Source organism: Halichoerus grypus, chromosome 3 (assembly GCF_964656455.1).
Source record: "Halichoerus grypus chromosome 3, mHalGry1.hap1.1, whole genome shotgun sequence".
NCBI lineage: Eukaryota > Metazoa > Chordata > Mammalia > Carnivora > Phocidae > Halichoerus > Halichoerus grypus.
Genome location: NC_135714.1, coordinates 11830338 through 11853342, shown reverse-complemented (window position 1 = coordinate 11853342; position 23005 = coordinate 11830338). Strand labels below are relative to the sequence as shown.

General features: G+C 44.7%; 1 protein-coding gene across 1 annotated transcript in view; it reads right to left on the bottom strand.

Moving 5' to 3' along the window:
• CD38 (CD38 molecule) overlaps nt 1-23005 on the bottom strand; it is a 39526-nt gene that overhangs the window by 2811 nt on the left and 13710 nt on the right. Inside the window, exons 2-7 of the mRNA XM_036096544.2 lie at nt 11970-12099; nt 10024-10159; nt 5617-5702; nt 2845-2918; nt 1281-1373; nt 842-928 (exon numbers count right to left, since the gene is read on the bottom strand). Coding sequence (XP_035952437.2) covers nt 842-928; nt 1281-1373; nt 2845-2918; nt 5617-5702; nt 10024-10159; nt 11970-12099 — 606 coding nt within the window. The remainder of the gene's footprint in view (nt 1-841; nt 929-1280; nt 1374-2844; nt 2919-5616; nt 5703-10023; nt 10160-11969; nt 12100-23005) is intronic.

Here is a 23005-nt window from a genome sequence, read left to right as displayed (position 1 = left end):
GTCCCAGTTTGGATAACAGAGTTGCAGATGACTTTAAAAATATATACCATCTGTAATTTTAAACTTTTTCCCAATAAACATGTATTACTGGTAATAAATAAATAAATAAGGGGCACCTGGGTGGCTCAGTCGTTGGGCGTCTGCTTTCGGCTCAGGTCATGATCCCAGGGTCCTGGGATCGAGCCGCGCATCGGGCTCCCTGCTCAGGGGGAAGCCTGCTTCTCCCTCTCCCACTCCCTCTGCTTGTGTTCCCTCTCTCACTGTGTCTCTCTCTCTGTCAAATAAATAAAATCTTTGAAAAAAAATTAAGATTTTACATTTTCTAATTTATAAAAGATAAAGTTTAGTAGACATCCATGTGGCAACTTATCAAGTATTAGGCATCTACACTGAGATCCAACTAAAGAAACTTCACATGCAAAATATTGCCATGTCACAAGGATTTTACAAATCCTTTGCACTGGACAAAATGTGCCTCCACTTCCCTGAAAGCCAGCAGGTTTGCAAGCCCTGGGTCAGGTGTCTCATGTAGGAAACCAGGAAATACGTTCTCAAAAGCTGGGTCAGCTTCAGAGGCAAATCAATAACTGGGGACAGGTGGAGAAGAAAGGAAGAGGAAGATGGGGGAAAGGTGGCCAATGGAAGGCCACTGGCTGGACACAGCCTGTGGGGTGAGCCCGGGGGGTGGGGGGAGGAGGAATGCTCACCATAGGTCGCCATCCCAGATCACCAACAAGGCCCAAGAGGGATTCCCACAGCCCTCCTGGCTCAGAGGAGGCCGAGGAGAGGAAAATACCTACAGATGGCAAAACAGCCATTTCTTTTTCAAGAAGTCAATTACCTGTAATTATTCTGGCAAGAAAATGTAATATTCCTTCTCTCTAGAATCTGTTTCAGATCATTTACGGAGGAACTTGAGCATGAGTCACTGGGAAAGAAAGAAAGAAAGAAAGAAGAGTTAAGTGATAAGGTTCTTGCAAACATTTTCTGCTCTCAGTTTCTTCTAGGTAGCAGGCCCTGGGCCAGGCCCTGGGATAGAGAGGAGCAGAAGTTGTTTTTAAGAGCTCACAGGGCAGCAGGGGGCTGACAGTGTGAACTGCATAGATACTTATTGTGGATGTGAAACTGAGAGGTTGTTAGGATGGGCGGAATGTCCAGGGAGGCCCCAGTCGTTTCCTGGTCACTCTGTTCTCAATGCATTCTTATCATTGTGGCTTCTTCCATGGACTGATTCCGAAAATCACCCTGAGGATATACACGCACAAAGTAGGAACATATACCTGTGAACACTTCCAATGTCATGCATCACCCAGGCCTCTAGTCTATTAACCTTCTCCGGATGCAAATTAAAGACTTCCACACGTCCAAAAGTGCTACGATAGAAGAGGCAGAGAATATTGGTAACCCCAAACTGAATCGTTCAGCCATCCCCAGGGCTTGTCAAGAGCCAGCAGGCAGGGAACCACTGGTTAGAACCTGCCCTTTGGGATTGACCGGTGATTTGCACTGGAAACAGCCAATCTCATCCAGTGTGACCCTCATTGAATAAGAGTCTCAAAATAAGATTCTTAATCAGTACCTTGATGGTGATTCTTTAAATACTTGCTATTCAAAGACGGGGGCCTTGCACCGACATAATGAGCATCGTCTGGGAGCTAGTTGGAACCTGCAGAATCTCAGCCCACCAGCACCTGCTGAAGCAGAATCTGCAGCTGAACCGTCCCCAGATGACCCACATTCAGTGAGGTTCGAGATGCACTGCTCTGGGAGCCCCTGGTGCGCGGCTCGGACCCCAGCCCCAAACTCTTCCCCATTGGTCTCTGACAGCCATTGCAAGTAGCTGGACGCCGAATATCAGATTATAAAATCATGGGGTGTTAACACTTTCACCCAAAAGCCTGCAAGCTTAGGGTCAGAAGAAGACAAAAGGACAAATGCTTCGTTGCACAATTAAATACTAAAACAGGAGAGAAGGAAAATTCATTTGGGGTATCCAGAGAGCCTGGAGCAGCCCACCAGTATCTGCCTCTCTTCTCAATCCTTTTCCAGGGAAATACTAGAGAACAAAGGCTGGAAAAGTATCCAATGTGGTAAAAACTAAGTATAGAAGAGGTCAGAGAAGAAGGGCATCGGTGTGGCCAGGTTCAGCGCTGTGGATTAAATGCGGAATGACAGCTAATACCCGCTGAGCCCTCTCTCTGTTGTGAGGCAGAGAGCTCAGCCCTTGTCATATGTCATCTCAGCTAATCTTCCAACCACCACCACCACCACCACCACCTCTTCTGGTGCATACTACAGGGGCTCCCGGAGGTTAGGAGCCCAGCCATCGGTTACACAGGTAACGGGTCATGACCGGAGCCCCTGCTTTCAACCACTACAATAAATGATGGGCAATGCCTAGAAAGAGATCGTGAAGGCCAAGAGCCCAGCACAGTAGTGGTCTGACTGCTTAACTGGGACGCACAATCTTCATGGATGACAGAGGAGCCAGGCCAGATCTTCGTGGATGGTGGGGAGAGCAGAGGGGGGCCGGACAGGGGGAACAGCATGAACAAAGACGGGAAGTTGGGAGAGCTCAGAAAATTGCGCCAGGCCTTGAAAAGCCAAGAGGAGGGGCTGGTCACAGAGCAAGGGCCAACAGGACATTTAGAGGATTTTACACAAAGGAGACACCAGACAAAAGCATTGACTTAGACAACCGTCTCCATAGAAAACAAACATTTTACCTCTTTAGCCCAGATCTTCAGTACTGACTTGACCATGAAAAGCATATTCTTCCAGGGATGAAATATTTAATAGGAGGCTATACTAACACTTGCAAATAGAATGCAAAGAAATGAGTACCTTCTTTTATCAAAGGTGTTACTGATAGACCCATTGAGCACCACGTGGACCACTCCACAGGCATCTTCTGCAAACTTAAAAGAAAAAAAAAAAAAAAGCCCACCATTCCTCAGCATGCACATTTAATTGCCACACCCCCGCAGCTCCTTCCAAACAACTCTTAGCATTAGCTGGTTAAGGAGGGAAGAGCCTGTATGATTCTCCCTCAGTAATGCCAGGTGTATGTAATTTGCATCCTAAGCCATTGGCAGGATTATGCTTCACAGGAGAATTCTGGAAGCGGTTGCTCCAATCTGTGTTTGAACAATGAAGGTCAACATCATTGTTCACAGGGTTGTTAAATGGATGGTACCGAGCGCTCTTTGAGAGTTCCGAGCCTGGCTATCCTGCCTGCCACCACAGCCCTGGAGCTTGGAGCTGGGGCATAGCACAGAGTGGGCACCCAGAGAAAATCTACAGAGGGAAAAGAGGGAAGGAGGAAGGGAGGGAAAGAGAAGCAAGAAGTCTAAATGCTTAGTGATGGAGATTAGGAAAGAAATAGAAAAGGCAAGGCACAGGGCAACAAAAGCTAGGTCCTGCAGGACAGATAGGCTCTCACCCCAGAAAGGCTGAGGCAGGTGCAAACAGAAAGGCCTAGGGGTTTGAGAAAACAGTGGTTTTGGTGAAAACCTCAGTGGATGCAAAAGTTGGCTAGAAAAGTGAGTTCACAGAGGGCCGTGAATGCTTGGCCAAGGAATCTGACCTGTATTCTGCAGGGGATGAGACACCACTGAACCATTGGAAACCAAATTATAAGAATCCAGAGCAGCTTCTGTCTTTCTGCTGGGGGTGATGAACAGAGGACAGGGGCCTGATTTCTACCAATCACAAATGCTAAGTCAACAGAGTCCTTCCGGGGGCCAAGCACTGAGCCTGCCATCTATGATTCTCAAGAGCCCCCAGGAAATAAGCATTGGGTCAATTGGCCCCAAAGTCACATCACTTGGAAGCAAGGAAGTGCAAGGGGGATTCAAACCCCAAGCAGTTCTGCCTCTCTTGTGAGAAAAAGGAAGGCTCTCGTCTGGTAACACAAGGTTTTCTTGGTACATCTGTGAGCATTTAGCCAAAATAAAGCTGCAGCCCCAGGGTAGCTCACCATGGTAGGGTACCTTCCATCACCTTCACCACTGTGCTCTTAGCTCCAGGTGGGTGCTTGACACATATGAAATGTGGCTTGGCTTTAAGAGTTGTTCACAATAGCACTGCCCCAAAATATAGCAGAGAGTGAGAAAATAAGTAGGAACCTTTCTCAGAAACAGCAAGCAAGCAAACAACAATCTATAAGTGCCTCTGTATAATTACGCAGCACTTAGTAGGTACTCAACATATTCATTAAAGGAACGCATTCTGAGTTAGTTAATGGGGTAGGGGTATCTTGTTTAAACATGGCAGTAACCCCATGGGACAAGCATTATTTTTTTTTTTTAAGATTTATTTATCTGAGAGAGTGAGAGAGAGAGAGAGAATGGGGAGAGGTGTAGAGGGAGAGTGTCTTCAAGCAGACTCCCTGCTGGGCAGGGAACCTGACACAAGGCTCCCTCTCACCACCCTGAGATCATGACCTGAGCCGAAATCAAGAGTCTGATGCTTAATGGAGTGAGCCACTCAGGCACCCCAGGACAACCATTATTCTTATCCCTCTTCGACAAATGAGGAATCTGAAGGTCAGAACAGTTAAAGAATCTGTCCACGTTTAAATGGTCTCCTTACATCAAATCCCAGGCCATCCCCCCCTTCTCTACCATACTAGAGTTTACCTGAATCTCCTTAAGGACGGTGAGGCTCTCAGCTCCTCTACAAACTAGCCTGTTGACCTTGGATGAGTCACTTAACCTCTGAGTCTTTGCACCTTCCCACAGCCCCTATGGTGAGGACTAACTGGGATGACATGGGTACGGCATCTGGCCCAGGACTTGTCATGAATATGCACTTAGCAAATGTGAGTTTCACTTGCCCAGTTCCTCTGATGTCTAGACTCAATTCTGGAGAATTATAAATAGTATTGTTTTACTTTCTCCCTGGTTTTCTCTCCTCCAGTTCTTTCTTTATTCCTTGCTTTCCCTCTTTTCCTTAGTCCACTTGCAGAGAAGCAACTCATAAGAAAAATAAATGTACACCAAGGCCGCTTAGAGTGAAGTCAGAAATAGAGAGCAATGGGGCCTCCGAGGGATGATGGGAGTAATTCCCAGCGGGAATTCTGGATCTGGAGTCAGAGAATTTGGGACAAACTCCCAGATCTGCCACTTACTGTGTATGGTTAGTAGACAGTGTATTTACCTGCACCTCCATTCTGTCATCTGTAAAATGGGTACAATACACATGGTACCCACTTGATAGGATTCTTGTGAGGATGAAAGCTTTTAATACGTGTACTATGTGCCTCTACCTGGCACATAGTAAGTGGTCTACAAACACTGATTATTCAGATCGATCAGGGATCTAAGTTAGGCCAGCGCCTAGATCAGAGCATTAAACCAAGCTGAACCAAAGCCAAAACCTGGGTAAGAGCAGGGATTCACCAACTAAAGCTTATGGACCCTCTATGAATGACCTAAAATTATATGTGAAAATCTTCTGTTATGTGCTTAGGTACATTATTCTCAAGAAAGAATCCTAAACTTTTTTTCCTAAAAGGATCTGTGATCTAAAAAGGATTAAAACCAACCACTGACAGGATGACCTCTAAAGTTCTTTGGTCTCCAAAATTTTAAAAATTTCCCTTTTGGTACTTACCCTTTTGGACACCATGTTCCAGAATACAGAAAAAGGGTTGTTGCTGCAATCTTCCCTCCAGTCGGGACAAGAGTGATAGTTCATTTCTAAAAGACATAGTTTTTAGAAAATAATTAAAGCAGAAAAGTAAGGGTATAATTCAGCTTTGTTTTTCCCGGGCTGTTCGATCACAGTGGAGCCATATTCCAATGGCATCACTGCCAAGATGGAGGATGGAGAATGGACTCATCTGGCCCCAATTTCACTAAATGCCCCCTGAATCCCTTCCAAGTCCTTACCTTACCCTTCAAATTCCAGACAGGAACACAGTGACCAGCTTTGAGTCATCGTTCTGGGAAATTGCAGCCAAAGTTCATCTGGCAGAAACAGCCGTCGACATCATCCCCTCATCCAGGAAAAACTAGAGATAAAGCTGGGCCCTCAGGGGCCCCTCTTTCCCATTACTCCTCTGCTTCCTGCCAACTCTCTCTGGCTGACAGCTTTCCTCCTCGACCTGCTTCAGTGCCCACATCCCCAGGCTCAGAGAACCCCTGAGTCCTCCTACACTCACTCTCCCCCAACAAGACAGGCTCAGGAGTCAGTGAGATTCAGCAGGTGTAGAGCATGAGGACATCGTTTCTACGGTACTTCTCCCAAGCATGTCCGTCAAATGCACAAAAATTGTTTAAATTATTTTTTGAGATATAATTGACAAAATTGTAAGATACTTGAAGTGGACCATGTGAGGATTTATATATATAGAGAGAGAGAGAGAAAGAGAGAGACACTGTGCAAGGATACCCCCACATGGAGTTAATTTAACACATTTATCACCTCCCATATTGATCTCTTTATGTGTATGAGGGAACATTTAAGTTCTACTCTCAGCAAATTTCAATTATATAATACAGTGCTAGCAACTATAATCACCATGCTGTACATCAGAACCTCAGAACTGACTCATCTTATAACTGAAAGTTTGTACCCTTTTACCAACCTCTCCCTCATTCCCCCACCTCCCAGCCCCCGGCAACCACTTTTTTCTCTGTTTCTAGGAGTTTGACTTTTTTTTCTTTTTTTTTTTTTAAGATTCTACATATAAGTGATATCATGCAGTATTTGTCTTTCTCTGTCTGGCTTATTTCACTTTGCACAATGCCCTCAGATTTATCTGTATGGTTGCAAATGGCAGGATTTCTTTTTTTTTTTTTTTAAGATTTTATTTATTTATTTGACAGAGAGAGAGAGACAGCGAAAGAGGGAACACAAGCAGGGGGAGTTGGAGAGGGAGAAGAAGGCTTCCCGCGGAGCAGGGAGCCCGATGCGGGGCTCGATCCCAGGACCCCGGGATCATGACCTCAGCTGACGGCAGACACTTAACAACTGAGCCACCCAGGCACCCCAAGGATTTTCTTTTTTAAAAAAGAATGAATAATATTCCATGGTGTGTGTATATAGGTATGTGTGTGTATATGTGTATATACTTTTTGTTTTTTTACTCATTGCACTTGACTACACAAACCTTAATTGAGTGTTAGGTCCTGGGGAGAAAGAGATGAATCAGATAGAAGCCCTGCTTTCAGAGAGTACATGATTTAGAATTGAAAAATAAAGCTAAAATGAGAAGGTTTTATGGTAAACAACTTTAAAACCTAAAAGAATTAAATGAATGACTAAGAAAAGCTGACTTGCAAAATGGGAAATTCAAAATGGAAAGCAGGAAACATGGCAAAAACTATAAAATTTAGGAGCTCCTGGCTGGCTCAGTTGGTAGAGCATGAGACTCTTTTTTTTTTAAGACTTTATTTATTTATTTGAGAGACAGAGCACACAAGCAAGGGTTGGGGGGGAGAGCAGAGGGAGAAGGAGAAGCAGACTCCCCAGTGAGGGGGAGCCCAAAGCGGGGTTTGATCCCAGGAATCTTGGGATCATGACCTGAGCCGAAGACAGACGCTTAACTGACAGAGCCACCCAGGCGCCCATCTTTTTTTTTTTTTTAAGATTTTATTTATTTGAGAGAGAGAGAGATCATGAATGCGGGGAGGTGCTGAGGGAGAGGGACAAGCAGACTGAGTATGGAGCCCGACGCGGGGCTCAATCACAGGGCTTGATCCCAGGGCTCGACCCTGAGATCATGACCTGAGCCAAAATCAAGAGTTGGTCGCTTAACCAACTGAGCTACCCAGGCGCCCCTAATGGCTGAGATTTTGTAAGTGAGCAATAAGTATTAGCTACTATTTTGAATTTATACCGAACATCTATAAATAAGAAAATAACAGGCATCCCAATAAAAATGGCTGAGATATACGAACTGCCAGTTTATAAAAGAAATAGAACTATCTACCATTAAATAAATATGATCAGCCTCACTGTCAGAGCAAAGCAAAACAAGTCAAGGTATTATTTCTTTATCAAATTGGCAAAGACATTTTTATAAGTTGCACCAGTGTTGGTGAGAGTTTGGGCAAACAAGTAACCTATATTCTGATGAGAGTGTAAATGGTTACCACCTTTTGAATGGCAATGTGTCAGTTTCTACCGCAATTTGTTCGGCACTGAAATTTCATTCGTAGAAATTTATCTTTCCGAAGTACTTCCCCAAGCAGGCAGATGTACATGTGCCCGTGGTGTGTGTGAGTGTGTGTTTGTGAGTGTGTGTGTGTGTGTGTGTGTGTGGTATACACAAGTGCTCCTTGCAACAGTTGCAATAGCAATATCTCAACCTAAATGTCCATCAATAGGAAATTGGTTAAATAAGTTATGATAACATCCATAGAGGAAATAAATGAGGGCTTTTATTTATTTTTTTTTTTTAAAGATTTTATTTATTTATTTGAGAGAGAGAATGAGAGAGCGAGAGAGAGCACATGAGAGGGGGGAGGGTCAGAGGGAGAAGCAGACTCCCCGCTGAGCAGGGAGCCCGATGCGGGACTCGATCCGGAGACTCCAGGATCATGACCTGAGCCGAAGGCAGTCGCTTAACCAACTGAGCCACCCAGGCGCCCAAATGAGGGCTTTTAAAAAATATGGCTGTATTTCTTTTTTTTTTTTTTTTAAGATTTTATTTATTTATTTTAGAGAGAGGGAGAGAAAGAGAGCGAGCACAGAAGGGAGGGGCAGAGGGAGAGGGAGGGAGAAACCCAAGCAGACTCTGCACTGAGTGGGGAGCCTGACCCGGGGCTCGGTCTCATGACTCTGAGATCACAACCTGAGCCCAAACCAATAGTCTGGCGCTCAACCGACTGGGCCACCCAGGCACCCCAATATGGCTGTATTTCTATCTACTAATTCTAAATGAATAAAGCAAAGTTGCAGAATAGTATGTGTACATTTTAATATATGTGTTTATGTGAGTGTGGGGCCGTGTGTGGAAGGATTCGTGCCGAATTGTTGACAACATTCCCCTTTTGAGAAATGATATGGAAACCGAGGAGTGGGGGAGGGGCAGGGTGACCTTCATTTTTTACTTTTATACATTTCTATAACATGCAAGTACTTTGCAAATAAGCATGCATCATTTTTGTAATTGGAAATAATGTAAGCCTGCGCTGAAGTTTTATAGTAAGTTTTTTTAAGTGCTTGCTTCGGCAGCACGTATAATAAGTTTTTTAAAACAGTCAAAGTGGGGTGCCTGGGTGGCTCAGTCAGTTAAGCATCTGACTCTTGATTTCGGCTCAAGTCAAAATCTCGGGGTCCTGGGATCAAGCCCCGAGTTGGGCTCCACCCTTAGCAGAGAGTCTGCCTGAGGGTTCTATCTCTCTCTCTCTCTCTCTCTCTCTCTCTGCTCCTCCCCCTAGTGCTCTCTCTCTCTCTCAAATAAATAAATAAATCTTTAAAAGAAAAACAGCCAAAAGCAATAAAAATGAGAATAAAACAATATAAAGTAAAAACATGCACACTATAAATAAAAAGAGAAAGAAAAGAAGTGAAAACGGGCTCAATAGAGTTTTCTGAGTAGAAAGAACCTTCCCACAGTGTGGTGTTCTGGGTCTTTCTGGACAAGGTAAGGTGGCCTCTGAAAAATGATAGCAAAGCCCCACACTGGCCTGAGACACGGAAGAGCCCAGCCCTCTGATGCCGTGGCTGTGGCCGTGGTCATGGCCGCGGCCATTCTGTGGAGCAAGGGCTTTGGCCTGGCTCCCTCTCAGGCTGCATCCGGCTCTAGCACCCTTTAGTCCTGAATAACGGCCTCAGAGAAAATAGAACACCTCCAATCCAGAAGCAACTACACCGGCTCTCAGGAAGGAGGGAATCAGGGAACACGGACAAGCCCAAACTCTGAAGTTGATTTTTCTAGAAAACTGAGTTGATCTAAAGAATGCTATTTTACATGAGCCTGGATTGTCATTAAGGGTGGGGATGGCATGAGGGCAGGTACTGGTCTGCCCGACACGTCCCTGGGCAACCCCAAAAGGTCCTGACCCTCACCAGAAGAGCCTGGGTATCCACACCACTTGAGGCCGTCCGCCATGTAGCCCAGCAATGTGTCCTCCAGCGTGAACATGTCCTGCCGGACCCGCGTGTAGTCATGCGCCAGCTCGCTGGATTTGCTCCAGAAAAGGGTCTAGGAAAGAAAAACACAGCCTGTCATCGAGAGCAATTCAGTAAGTCACACACACACACACACACACACACACACACACACACACACACACAAACCCACGTCTTTTTAAATTAAAGAAAAACAAAATATCAGAGAAAATCATAGAGAGTAAAGGTGGGTGTTGTTGACCACATCAGGGCTTTCTGTGTGTGAACCTGAGAGCATGGGTAGAGGGTGTGCATGTGTGCGTGTGTCCGTGTGCGTGTGTGCGTGTGTGCGCGTGTGTGTGTGTCTCCTAGGTCATAATATGAAATGCCTTATTATTTTTGGTGGCAGCAAAAAAAAGTCCGAAAGCCACTGATCAGAATCTTACAATAAACACCGAACCAGAACACATCTGGAGCAGATATTAGGAAATTCCTAAAGTTATCTGCAAAACCATTTTGTCTCCGGGCTGTTTTCTGGGAAAAGTGCTCTTTGATTCTTCACAGGCTCTGTAACCTCTGCTTCTTTCCCCAACTCTCTCCTATCCCCACAAAGAGAAAAGAAAGAGAAAAAAAACAAATACAGTGAGTTTCTTCAGAGTCCCTTGTAAAGGTAGAGAAGGTAAAATTTCAGAACAATCTTGAGCCCGTGGGTCTATGCCTTCTTTTTTTTTTTTTTTAAAGATTTTACTTATTAACTTGAGAGAGAGAGAGAGCATGAGAGAGGGGAGGTCAGAGGGAAAAGCAGACTCCCAGCCGAGCAGGGAGCCCGATGTGGGACTCGATCCTGGGACTCCAGGATCATGACCTGAACCGAAGGCAGTCGCCCAACCAACTGAGCCACCCAGGCGCCCTGGTCTCTGCCTTCTTGACAGGAGACTGTGGAGGGCGTGGCTGGAAGCGTGGGCCCCGGAGGGAAGCCCTCATCAGCCCTTGCAGTTGTCTGACCCCGGGCAGCCAAAGCCTCACTATGCCTCGATTTCCCCATCTGTAAAATGATATGGGTGGTAAACAATAACCGTAAGGAACTCAGGAGATGCGATGAGACAATTGCAAATAAAGTGCTTAGTCCCGTGTCTGTGGCCTCGAGACTTGTCACTGGGGGTCATTTACCAAGCAGCCCCTCCGTGCTCCAGGCGGGAGCTCCGTCCTAATCCCAGCTCTCTGCCAGCAGGATGAGCGGCTGTAACATGTGGCTGGCTTGGGGCTTCACAAAGATGACCGGTCATACACTGAATTTTCACCCTGAATGCGGACTTTACGCAAGACGTACCCATTACACACCTTTTCCGGCACAATCAATGTATAAAACCCAGGCCTCTTTGGCTCCTAATCCTGTGCTATTAACATTTCAGCCGGTCACTTTCGAGGCCATCAGACCTGACCCATCACTGACCCCTGACCCCACTAAGCCTAGGTTTTCTTACTGGTAAAATGGGGATGTTGATTCTTGACCTCTTTATTTTGCAGGGTGACTGTGAGTCATTATTAACATCATCATTGTCAGGGGTCAGGGGAGAGTTTGGCAATGATGTAAGGTTGGGTCGTTTTTGTTTGGATTGGGTTGGGTTGGGTTTCGGGTAGGCTCGCTTTGCCTGATCCTTGGCCACGTCTCCTTCCTCTTTCCCCGTTCCCATTTCTCTTTCTTACTGTCCTTCCCCAGACATCCTAAACCCTGATGAGATCCCAGTCCCCCCAAAACCCCACAAACTCCATCTCGGCCAACCACACATACATTCGAACATCCAGATTTTCCTCTTCCCTCATTCTGGTCAAAATGTGGTCCTGTGACCCCTTCCTTTGGCTTTTATTGTCCATTTTAAAAATCAATCACTTGCCCCCTTTACCTTGTCGCAAGGGACAGCTTCATCTGTCAGCTCCATTAGCAGCTGATAGTCCTGTTCTGTGCTGCTGCAAGGATCCTTCATAAGAAACGCCTTTGTGAATGCCTTCCCTATCTTTTGGCAGTCTTTATGCCTGAGGGATAAAACATGGAAAATAAAAGAAAGCGTGAAAGGTTAGATTTCAAACATATTTGGGGAGCATGATTACCCAGAAAAATGTCACTTGGGAAGCACTATGTGCCAAGTAGTTCAGAAACATCGTTCCATCCAATTGTACAGCATTTTTTATGAGACGAGCAATACCCTCCCTACCCCACAAGGCCCCTGCCCCTCCTGGAGCTCACTGTGGTTAGAGAGACAGACAGTACGCAAACAAGCAGATTAGTTAACAAAATAAGTGCAAATTATTCTAAGTATTCAGAAAATCAGTGGGGAGGGGCGGCATTGTTTACTGAAGCAATGACCGATTGGGGAGGCTGGTCAGGAGAGGTGTCCCTGAGAGGCCATTTAAGCTGAGACTGAATGATGAGAAGGAGAGCATTCCAGAGGGTACTGCTACAAAGGCCCTGAGGCACATAACATAGCTGCAGCCAAAAAGAACAAGCGAGAGAGGGCTTAAGAAACCAGGTCAGAAACAATCATCAGGTGGTAGATCACTTAGACCCCTTGGGCCAAAGAAACGATTTCAGATTTTACTCTAATTATAGTGGGAAGCCATTGGATGGTTTTAAGCATGAAAGTGGTGTCATCTAGGGACACCTGGTGGCTTAGTTAAGAGTCTGCCTTCGGCTCAGGTCATGATCCCGGGGTCCTGGGATCAAGCCCTGCATTGGGCTCCCTGCTCAGTGGGGACCCTGTTTCTCCCTCTGCCCCTCCCCCTCACTTGTGTTCTCTCTCTCTCTCAAATAAATAAATAAAATCTTTTAAAAAAATGTTCTCATCTGATTTTTTTTTTTTTTTTTTTGAGCCATCACTGGAAGATTCTAAGCTGACCTGAAGAAGGAGAAAACTCTCTGAAACAGTTCCAAGTCCATGTCCCCTCCAGACAGCCCGTGGCAGGGAAGAAGGGATGGAGGGATGAGGGACCGAGGGGTGCTGGAGAAGACAGAAATTGGAACTCTCCTTGCGTTTCCGGTAACAGGTGCGCAGAAACCCATCATTTCCTCAGGACAAAGAAGTGGGAGTGCTCCCCTGGGAGCGCTCAGTTATCATTATTGGGATAAACTCCGGCCTTTGCAGTGGGGATCCTAGGTACCGCACCAAGTCAGGCAACATGACCCGGGGGAAATAAAGACCCCTAGTTTTCCAATCCCTTCTGAGCTTCTTTCCCACTGCCCTCCAGAGGGTCTTCTGCCTTCCCAGCTCAAACTGGCTCCTTGCTGAGAAGCCAAGGAATCAGAGAATATTAGTGTGGCACTGGCCTTTTGAACAGAAGCTACCCTGCCCACCTGTTCTTTTTGGAGCAGGAAATGTCAGAAAGCCCCTTTGTTTAGGGCAAGGAGGAGAGCCCTTGAGTTGGGCTGCCTGCCTGAACTCTCTGGTGCTGCCAGTTACGCTGTGTGTCCTTGGGAAAGTCACCTCAGCTTCGCTCTGCCTCTGTTTCCTCATCTGTAAAGAATCTACTGAATACAGATGTTCTGGGCTTAAATAAAGCACATGGTAAATCCTTTCAGAACAGTGCCCAGCACAGAATAAGAGCTCGCTCCACATCGGCATTATATTTCCTATCTTTCTTTTCCTGCCCCTTGCTCAGAACTTCCTGGCTGTGAGCAGTCATCCGTAGCCAACAGAAGCAGGTGTGGCCCATAACTCCTGAGCTAACTTAGGAATGGGGCTCATCCTCACAGGGCCTGGAAGGGCACACAGAGTCCGTATGTCCACGCCTGGGGTGGTGAGAAACACCCAGCTACTAGGAGTCAGATCTAGGGTGCAAACACAAGCCAGAGGGTAACACCACAGCTTATCCCCTTGTCCACAGACAATATGATTGTCTCCTTGCTCTCAGCTTTGTATGGGCATGGCATCCACCCTCACCTTAGTAAGAATCAGATGATAAAAAAATATAATGGCTTTGATGTAAAACAGCCACAGGACGGAATTCCAGATCAGTCATCCAGCCCACCCTGGGTGGGCTGAGGTAATAATAATAATAGTAATAGTAATGATAATAATAAAACAATAACAACAGAAGGTAACACTTATTGGGGGCTTAATATATATATTTCACATACATATCTCATTTAACCTCATAACATTTCTATTAGCAAATGTATCAGGATTTGATTTGAGTTAATAAGATCTAAAATTGCAGGGACTTAAGAGAAAACTTTATTTCTTGCCCATACCTCAATCTCAAGGCCAGTATCTGGGATTTCTATGACATTCCATATGTGAGAGACCCATCTGCTCTGTCCAAAATGGCTGCTTCAGTTCCAGCCATCATGACTACATTCCAGCCAGCACAAAAAACTAGGGAAAAGAAAGAAGGAAGAGGAAGGGAAAACAGCAGCAGCGGTGGGCATGTGGGCTGCCTCCTAAGGACGGGTACTTGGAAGATGTTCTTTCTGTTTGCTCTCATTTCATTTGCTAAAATGTTGTCACAGGCCACACCTAGCTGCAAGGGAAGGTGAGAAATGCAATCTTTAACCTTGATGGCCATTGCACATCTAAAACCACTGTTTCGATTCTAGAGAAGAAAGGGCTTCTGTCACAGGGAGGTACCACCATTGTCCCATTTTACGGATGAGGACATCTGATGGCTGTGAACTTAAGCAAAGCATCAGAGGTCACAGGGAAGCCGGCTGGGTCCCAGGTCTGTGTGAGCCTCAAGGTCAGGCTCCCACCTCACTACTGAGGCAAAGTGGTCCAGCCTTAGCCTCCTCACCTTAAAGGGGAGGTAATAACACTTCACTCATGAAGGTTTGTGAGGATTCCATGAGCTAACACACGACATGCTCCTGGCTTCTGGGGCCGGGGTGGGGGGGTGTCTCTCATGCCGGGGTCCCTCCGTTCCCTAATCTGCACAGGACATTTCAACTGCATCACAGCTTCCCTTCCAAAGTTGTGCCAGGAAACCATTTTCCACCTGACTTCCTCCATTTGTTATACATTTAAAGGAAAAAAGGCTATTGCATTATGCACTTCAATGTCAATCAAAATTCATGGGGCACCTGATGGTGTTCATGGGGATCGTGCTTTAATTCCATTAATTTAATGCTGTGGCGTCTCAAAAATGTGCTGTTCCCGATCCAACTCCCTCGTAAAATTCTTCTACCTCTGGCCCTAGCAGCATCTGCGGGACTTGAGGCAGACAAAGGCTGAAGGAGGAAAGATATCTCCCTGAGATGAAGAGCAAGAGAATTTTCCACTACAAAAAATCTGGCAGGAAAGAGAAAGCAACGTGCACAGAGTCCCCACTATTTGCCATATGTCTTCATGAATGTATTGTTATGTAATCACCAAAGACTCAATGGAGTCTCCTACAGAACTCACAAACCTCCAAAATTATTTTTATGTTCCTTAGGCATATAGATCCAGTTCAGGAAACATTACGTGCTGGGCTCAAGAATCCCTAGGCTAAAACTTTCACAGAGCTCCTTGTTTAGAAGGGGCAGAGTGACAGAACATTAGAGTTGAAGCGACCTTGGAAGAGTTTATGACTCAGCTGCTTTCCCTTTCTCTGTCTCAAAGACCACAGCTTCCAAGGGCCCCCAAGTTAGGAAAAATGGGGAGGGGCAGAGAGAAGTCTGGGAGCGGGCTGTGTGAAGCTACTTTTGATCCTTAAAGTCAAAAGTAAACATTTCACCCTGGATGTGCAAATCAGCATTTTTATTGGCATAAATATAGAGAAATAAAAAGGCATTAAGATGGCATCGTCCAGAAATGTCTGCAGAACTCATCTATACAGGTCATCGCAGGAAGGAGCCTCAAATTCATAAGTGTGGCGTCTTTGCAGAAGTCCCCAGTCTTCGCTTTTGTCCCCCTGGGTGGAGCATAGTTCCATTCGATCAAACGGCAGCCAAGGAAAGCTGTTTTGAGTCAACTGGTGCAGAGAAACAGAAGGGCTCGGGAATTCCTGTGTCTGGCAGAGACGGAGGTCGACCTTTGACTAAAGAAGCAACATGGAAGAAATACGAGTCATTTCTGGAAATTCAAATTTTTTTTTCATTAAAAATGGCTCCTCTGTCCCCAGATGGTGATACTTCCAAGCAAACCTGCTGCCGGTGATAGGCTGTGAAGTGGCGATTGTCAGCCTTGGGGCTGTTCCTGAGAGCTGTCCGTGCTCAAACCAGACAGGCTGTTGGAAGTCATCTGGTCCTGCGGCTCTCAGCTCCGGCCACCCTTGACCAGTGTTCCAGTGATCAGAGCTTCCAGAGTTTGGGAAAAGATACGGAGCCTGACTCCAGGACAACCAAGTCAGAATGGGAAAAGTGGAAAAAGTCGAACCGACAATTTTTCAAAAAGCTTCCCGTTCCTCGCTCCTCCCAGTCCCTGGAAATTGCCTTCCCGCTTTCCATCCCAGTAATTGGAAACTGTATAAGTGGAATCATACAGTTTGTCCTTCCCTCCCCGGCTGATTTCACTTGGCACAATTGTCCTCACGGCTCATCCTTGTTGTAGCAGGTGTCAGAATCCCCTGCCCCTTTAAGACTAAATAACATTCCGTTGTAGGTTTACTCCTCATTCTGTTTATCCGTTCATCCCCGTGGACACGTGGGCCTCTCTTCCATGCACTGTTTCATTCCACAAATTCTTTTTTTTTCTTGTATAAACAACCCAAAAGAAAATGATTATTTTATTTTATTTTTTATTTTTCTAATTTTATTGAGGAATAATTGACAAATATAATTGTATACACTGATAGATCCCAATTTAGGATGATTCAACTTAAAGGTTTTCAACATTACCATAGTGCAAAAGTGATACACATTCAGTAGAAATTGCACTTAAATTTTTTTTTTTTTACGTTATGTTAGTCTTTCCATAAATTCTTACCTAGGTCCTACCGAGAGCCTCCTGACAGGCCCGGAGCTATCCTCAAGGCACTCATATTATAGTACAAGGCAGAGAAGGAACAGAACTAATTACAATCAGGGCGCCGGTGACTTGCCCATTCCCGGTGCTTCCGGGGAGCATCCAGGCAAAGCCAGCCTCCTTGAAACCTGCCCCAAATCTCATAAAACAAGCTCCAATCCTATAAATCCTTCCTTACATCCTTGCACTGAACGCTCCCCTGCCCCCGTGGATCCCATAGTGAGCACTCACTCTTGCAAAGAGCCATGAAACCTGTCTTGTTCAACTGCTGTGTGTTCCTGGTGGTCTTGGGCTGAGGGACATTGACAGTAACCTGCAATCTTGAGGGCGATGTTAAAGAATCAAAAAGCCTGGGAAAACCAGCATGCCTTAAGCAGTGTTTGCCTGGCAGCAGTTCCAGCAGCAGCTTCTGGAAGACTCAGTTTGCTAGTAAGAAAGTCTGCACACTGAGCTGGTGTCTTAGCTCAGTGACAATATTTAGCTTAGTGACAGTATTTCTCTGCTTGCCTCTGTCATTGGTGACCTGGAGGCTCCGTGCCATCCAGGCTGAGCACAAACGTCAGGACTGAAGGTCAACAGCACGTCCTCCCCGTTCCGACCACTCTGCTCCTTCCAGTAGACCAGATGGTTCCTCAGTTGCCCTATCCCCCAGGAGTCAATCCCTCTTGTTCGAGTCTCACCCCTTGTCCCTACCTCTGACCTCCCCAGGCAGTGGGTGGTCCTTTCCCTAGAGCCCATGAGAAGCTGCAGACCAGAACAGGGCTCGTGTTTCCCAGGTGATGAGATAGAACCAGTGGGGTCCAGGGGATGGGCAGAGAGCTAAAGTCCTATGCCAAGGGGAAAACCAGGTACGTTTGGTGGTTAAATATGTATGTTGTCAGCCTACCTTATGCTTCATAACTCTATGCTGTCACCTCTCAGGATGTGCCGTCACCTTTCCCACAAATAAGTTTTATTTCAAAGTGTCCCACCACCCACCCCGCCCCGCCCCCATAAAGCAACATCACCTTCTTAATGTATTGCTCCCCCAGGGAAAGCTCTCACACCCCAAATCCTCATCCCTAAAAGCACTTGGTTCTCGAGGGGTAATTACACTCATTCTATGAATTTTCCTGCTGTCAAGTCCTGCAGGGCACGGTGTCTGGGCCCAAAGAAAACAAACGGGTTAAGTCAGCGGTTCATTCTCAAATTTAAGGCGGGGGATCCTGTACTGAAGGTCAAGACTGCCACCTTGTGGGCGAAGAGAGCAACTGGCGAGATTCACTGAAGAAGTCAGGATTTTCCAAGTAGGGTCTTAAAGGCAGAAGATTCTTGGGGCGCCTGGCTGGCTCAGGGGGTAGAGCAGAGGACTCGTGATCTCCGAGTTGCGATCAAGAAAGATCAGACGTCATTAATCCCATTAATTTGGCCCTAATGCCTGACATGTTCAAGAAACAGCAAAGAAGTCTGTGTGGCTGGTGGCGGGAGCAGAGAAAGCCCGGTGGATAGTAGACAGAGGTGAAGGCAGACTGGGGGAGCTTCCCAAGCCATTGTCTGGAATTTAGCTTCCACTCATGCAGAACTGAGGAGCCGTAGAGGAGCTGGAACACAGGAAGCACATGATATTTCTTAAGTTTCAAAGGATTTCTCTGACTGCCTCATTGAGTACGGTCCAAAGGAGGGAAAGAGCAGAGGCAGAGAGACCAGTAATCTGGGCAAGTGCCAGTGATAATCTGCACCAGGCTGGTAGCAGCTAAGATGGTGAGAAGTGATAGATTCCGATTCGCCTGACATTTCCTAATGGATTAGATGCGTAGTGTTAGAAAAAGAAGGAGTAGATCATAATTCCAAGGTTTGTAGCCTGAGACACTGGAAGGATGGAGTTGCCCAGAACTGGGATGGAGAAGGCTTGGGTGGAGGCAGCACTGATCATTCAGTTCGGAACACGCTGGATTTGAAATATCTATAAGACATGCAATGAAGCTGTGGAATAATCAGAGGGGTATATGAGTCTGAAGTTCAGGAGAAATAAAGCCATGAAACTATTTGAGATCAGCAAACAGGAGAAAATGACCAAGGATTTAGCTTTGAGACAATCCAACAGAAGAGTTGGGAGAAAAAAAAAACCAACAAAGACTGGAATGTGGGACAAAAAGCAGGAGAATGAGTTATTCTGGAAGCCAACTGAAGAAAGTATATTAAGCTGGAGGAAGTGATGAACTGTGTCAGATGCTCTTGATTGGTCTAGGAATATGAAGACTGTGAACTGATTGTCTGAATTATCACCAAAGAAGAGCTGTTTTAATTTCCAAACGCAGGGGGGGTTGGTGGGGGTGCTTATCTTTTTGTTATTGATTTTAGGTTTGTTTGGGGTTTGGGTTTGGGTTTTTTGCCTATATGTTAGATCATGTATTTTGTGAATTTACTTGGGGGAAGATTGTGGGAAATGCTGCCTATATTTAAATATTTTATAAATGTATCATTAAGAAAGCAATATCCCTGAATTTATCTTTCCATGAGCTCACCTTTCATGCCCATTTCAAGCCTGAGCATGTCTTCTAGAATTTTTTTTTTTTTTTTTTTTAGTGCAAAAAGGTGGTTTTATTAAAGCATGGGAACGCACCTGTGGGCAGAAAGAGCTGCTTCTCCTAGAATATTAAGCAAGCCAATTCCTTACTAATCAATCATCTTCTGGAATGACAATTTTCCTAAAACTGTAAAGCAAAACAGATTAGAAAATAAATTTAATGTTGAGCTTTGAATCATTCTGCGGCAGTCACTTCTTGTAATCCCTTAGTTCAAATTTTTGTACTCATTAAGATCTATTATCATTACTGTAATATCCAAATGTTATAAATATGAACTTATAAGACATATTAACAAAATTATTTGTATTTTGTATTTCCATTCTTTTGTCCAATTAACACAGAGCACCAGGCTCTGTATTAGGTGTACTCTAAGAATACAGCGGTTAACAAGACACACACCACCCCTGACCTCCAAAGCTTCTGGTCCATAGGGAATTACAGTTATTAAATACGAAGTAATCATAAAGTGAAATGTAATGTTCGCTATGGAAATGTATCACTCTGGGACCTGCTCTTGGGTAAAGTTGGATCTTTTTGGACTATATTTAAGAAAAAATGTTGAACGCCTATACCTTGATAACTATGTGATCTCTGGCCATCTCTGACCTAAAATTGTTCGTTTCCGCCCTTCATCAGCTACTTGCCAAAACTGTTCTATTTCCCAAACATGTCAAACTTGTTTCTGTCTAAAACTTGTGGATACAATACCAACATTCAAAACTTGAACCATTAGAAAACATTTTTTAAATTATATATATATATATACATACACACATATATACTTATTATATAAACACACATATATATCCTACTTTGATATAATAGCAATAAAGCTATAGCAATCCAAAAATAGGAACTATTGAGCCAAAATTTAACAAAATATATGCAAGACTAGTGCTCTGAAAATAAAACATTGCTGAGAGAAATTTTTAAATGCCTGAAGAAACAAAAGTGTAACATATTCATGGCTTGGAAGGCTCCCTATTAAGATGGTAACTATCGCTAAAATGTATCTGTAGATTTAACAGATCACAAATCAAAATTTCAGCATGCTTTGTTAACATTGACAAAATGATTCTAAAATTTATGTGAAAATACAAACAACCTAGCCAAAGTAATCAAAAGGAAAAAACCTGGAAGGGTTACGTTATTTGACTTCAAGACTTACTAAAGAGCTAGGGGCGCCTGGGTGGCTCGGTCAGTTAAGCATCTGCCTTCTACTCAGGTCATGATCCCGGGGTCCTGGAATAGAGTCCTGCATCAGGCTCCCTGCTCAGCAGGGTGAAAACCTAATTCAATAAGCCCATGAGATGATGTTCAACGTCATCATTAGTCACGAGGGAAATGCAAAATTAAAAACACTATAAAAATACCACTACAAACCCATTAGAACAGCTAAAGTGTAAAAGTCTGACAATATCAAGTGTTAGTAAGAATGTGTAGCAACTAGAATATTCGTACACTGATGGTAAACATGTAAAACCGTACGATTACCTTGTAAAACCCTTTAATAGTTTCTTCATTAGCTTTACAAAGCATGTGGGTCCACTATTTCAGTTCTGGGTATTTGCCCAAGAAAAACAAAACACAATATTCACACAATCACTTTGTTCATAGGAGCTTTATTCATAATATCCAAAGAGGAAATTCAAGCCAAATGTCCATCAAAAGATGAATGGAGAAACAATTTGGGGTGCACAATCACACAATGGGCTACTATTCAGCAATAAAAGGGAACAGACTACTAATACACACGACAGGGATGAATTTCAAAAACATCATGCTGAAGCCATTAAAGAAGCCAGACATGGGGGCGCCTGGGTGGCTCAGCCATTAAGCGTCTGCCTTCGGCTCAGGTCATGATCCCAGGGTCTTGGGATCGAGCCCCGCATTGGGCTCCCTGCTCCGTGGGAAGCCTGCTTCTCCCTCTCCCACTCCCCCTGCCTGTGTTCCCTCTCTCGCTGTCTCTCTGTCAAATAAATAAAATCTTAAAAAAAAAAAAAGAAGAAGCCAGACATGATAGAGTACATGGTATATGATTCTGTTTCTTTTTTTTTTTTTTTTTTTTAAGATTTTATTTACTTATTAGAGAGAGGGAGAGCACTAGAGGGAGCAAGCACAAGTTGGGGGCAGAGGGCGAGAGAAGCAGACTCCCCACTGAGCAGGGAGCCCAACGCGGGGCTCAATCCCAGGACCCTGGGATCATGACCTGAACTGAAGGCAGATGCTTAACCCACTGAGCACCCAGGTGCCCTATGATTCTGTTTCTGTAAGTACTTCCAAAATACATAAACTAATGTGTTGTAACAGAAATCGGACCATCCCTGCTGGATATCAAGACATTAGCATTTTAAACAATGTGGTAATTATTTAGGGATTAAACAGATTATAAAGCAGATTAGGGAATCCCAAAATAAACTAATGAACTTGAAATGCAATAGAAGTGGCATTATAAAGCCCTTGGTAAAGGATGAATTATTTAATAAATAGTACTCACAGACTGACTATCCGTCTGTGGGGAAAAAATGAAATTATAACCCTACCTTATACCACACACAGAGATAAATTCCAAATGGATAAAAAAGTTCATTGCAAAAAGCAAAAGTTTAAAATTTTTGGAATATATGTGACCTTTATTGTGACCTCTGATTAAAAAAAAATAAGTTCTTTTTTTTTTTTTTTAGATTTTATTTATTGAGAGAGAGAATGAGAGAGAGCACATGAGAGGGGGGAGGGTCAGAGGGAGAAGCAGACTCCCTGCCGAGCAGGGAGCCCGATGCGGGACTCGATCCAGGGACTCCAGGATCATGACCTGAGCCGAAGGCAGTCGCTTAACCAACTGAGCCACCCAGGCACCCCCAAAAAAATAAGTTCTTAAATACGGTACAAAAGGCACAGCCATAAATGATAAATGTGATTACATTAAAATCATGTAATGCAAAGGATCTGATAAATTCAAGAGTCAAGACATAGATTGGGAGGACATATTTGCCATCCGCCTAACTGACAAAAAATTAGAATCTTGAATGTATAAAGAAGACAGACAATTCAACATAAAAACAGGCAAAAAACAAAAACAGGCACCCCACACAAGAAAACAGAATGGCCAATAAACACGTAAAAAGACGACCGATTGTGCTAGTAATCAGGGAAACAAAAATTAAAGCCACAAAGAGATGGGCGAAATTGTTCTAAGCGATGGTAAGGATGCCTAGCAACAAGGACCTTCAGGCTACTTTTCTGAAAGTAAGCTGACACCACAAATGTGGAGACCAGTTTGGGCGTATGTAATGTGGCAGACACTATGGGTTCCAAACCCAGAGAGATTTTCCTCACTCTTCCTCCCTCTTGGCAAAGCACGCCTCCTATCACATTGATCCAAAATATCAAACACTCAGTTCACAAGCCTCCCTTCCAGAGAAAGAAGAAAGGGGAATT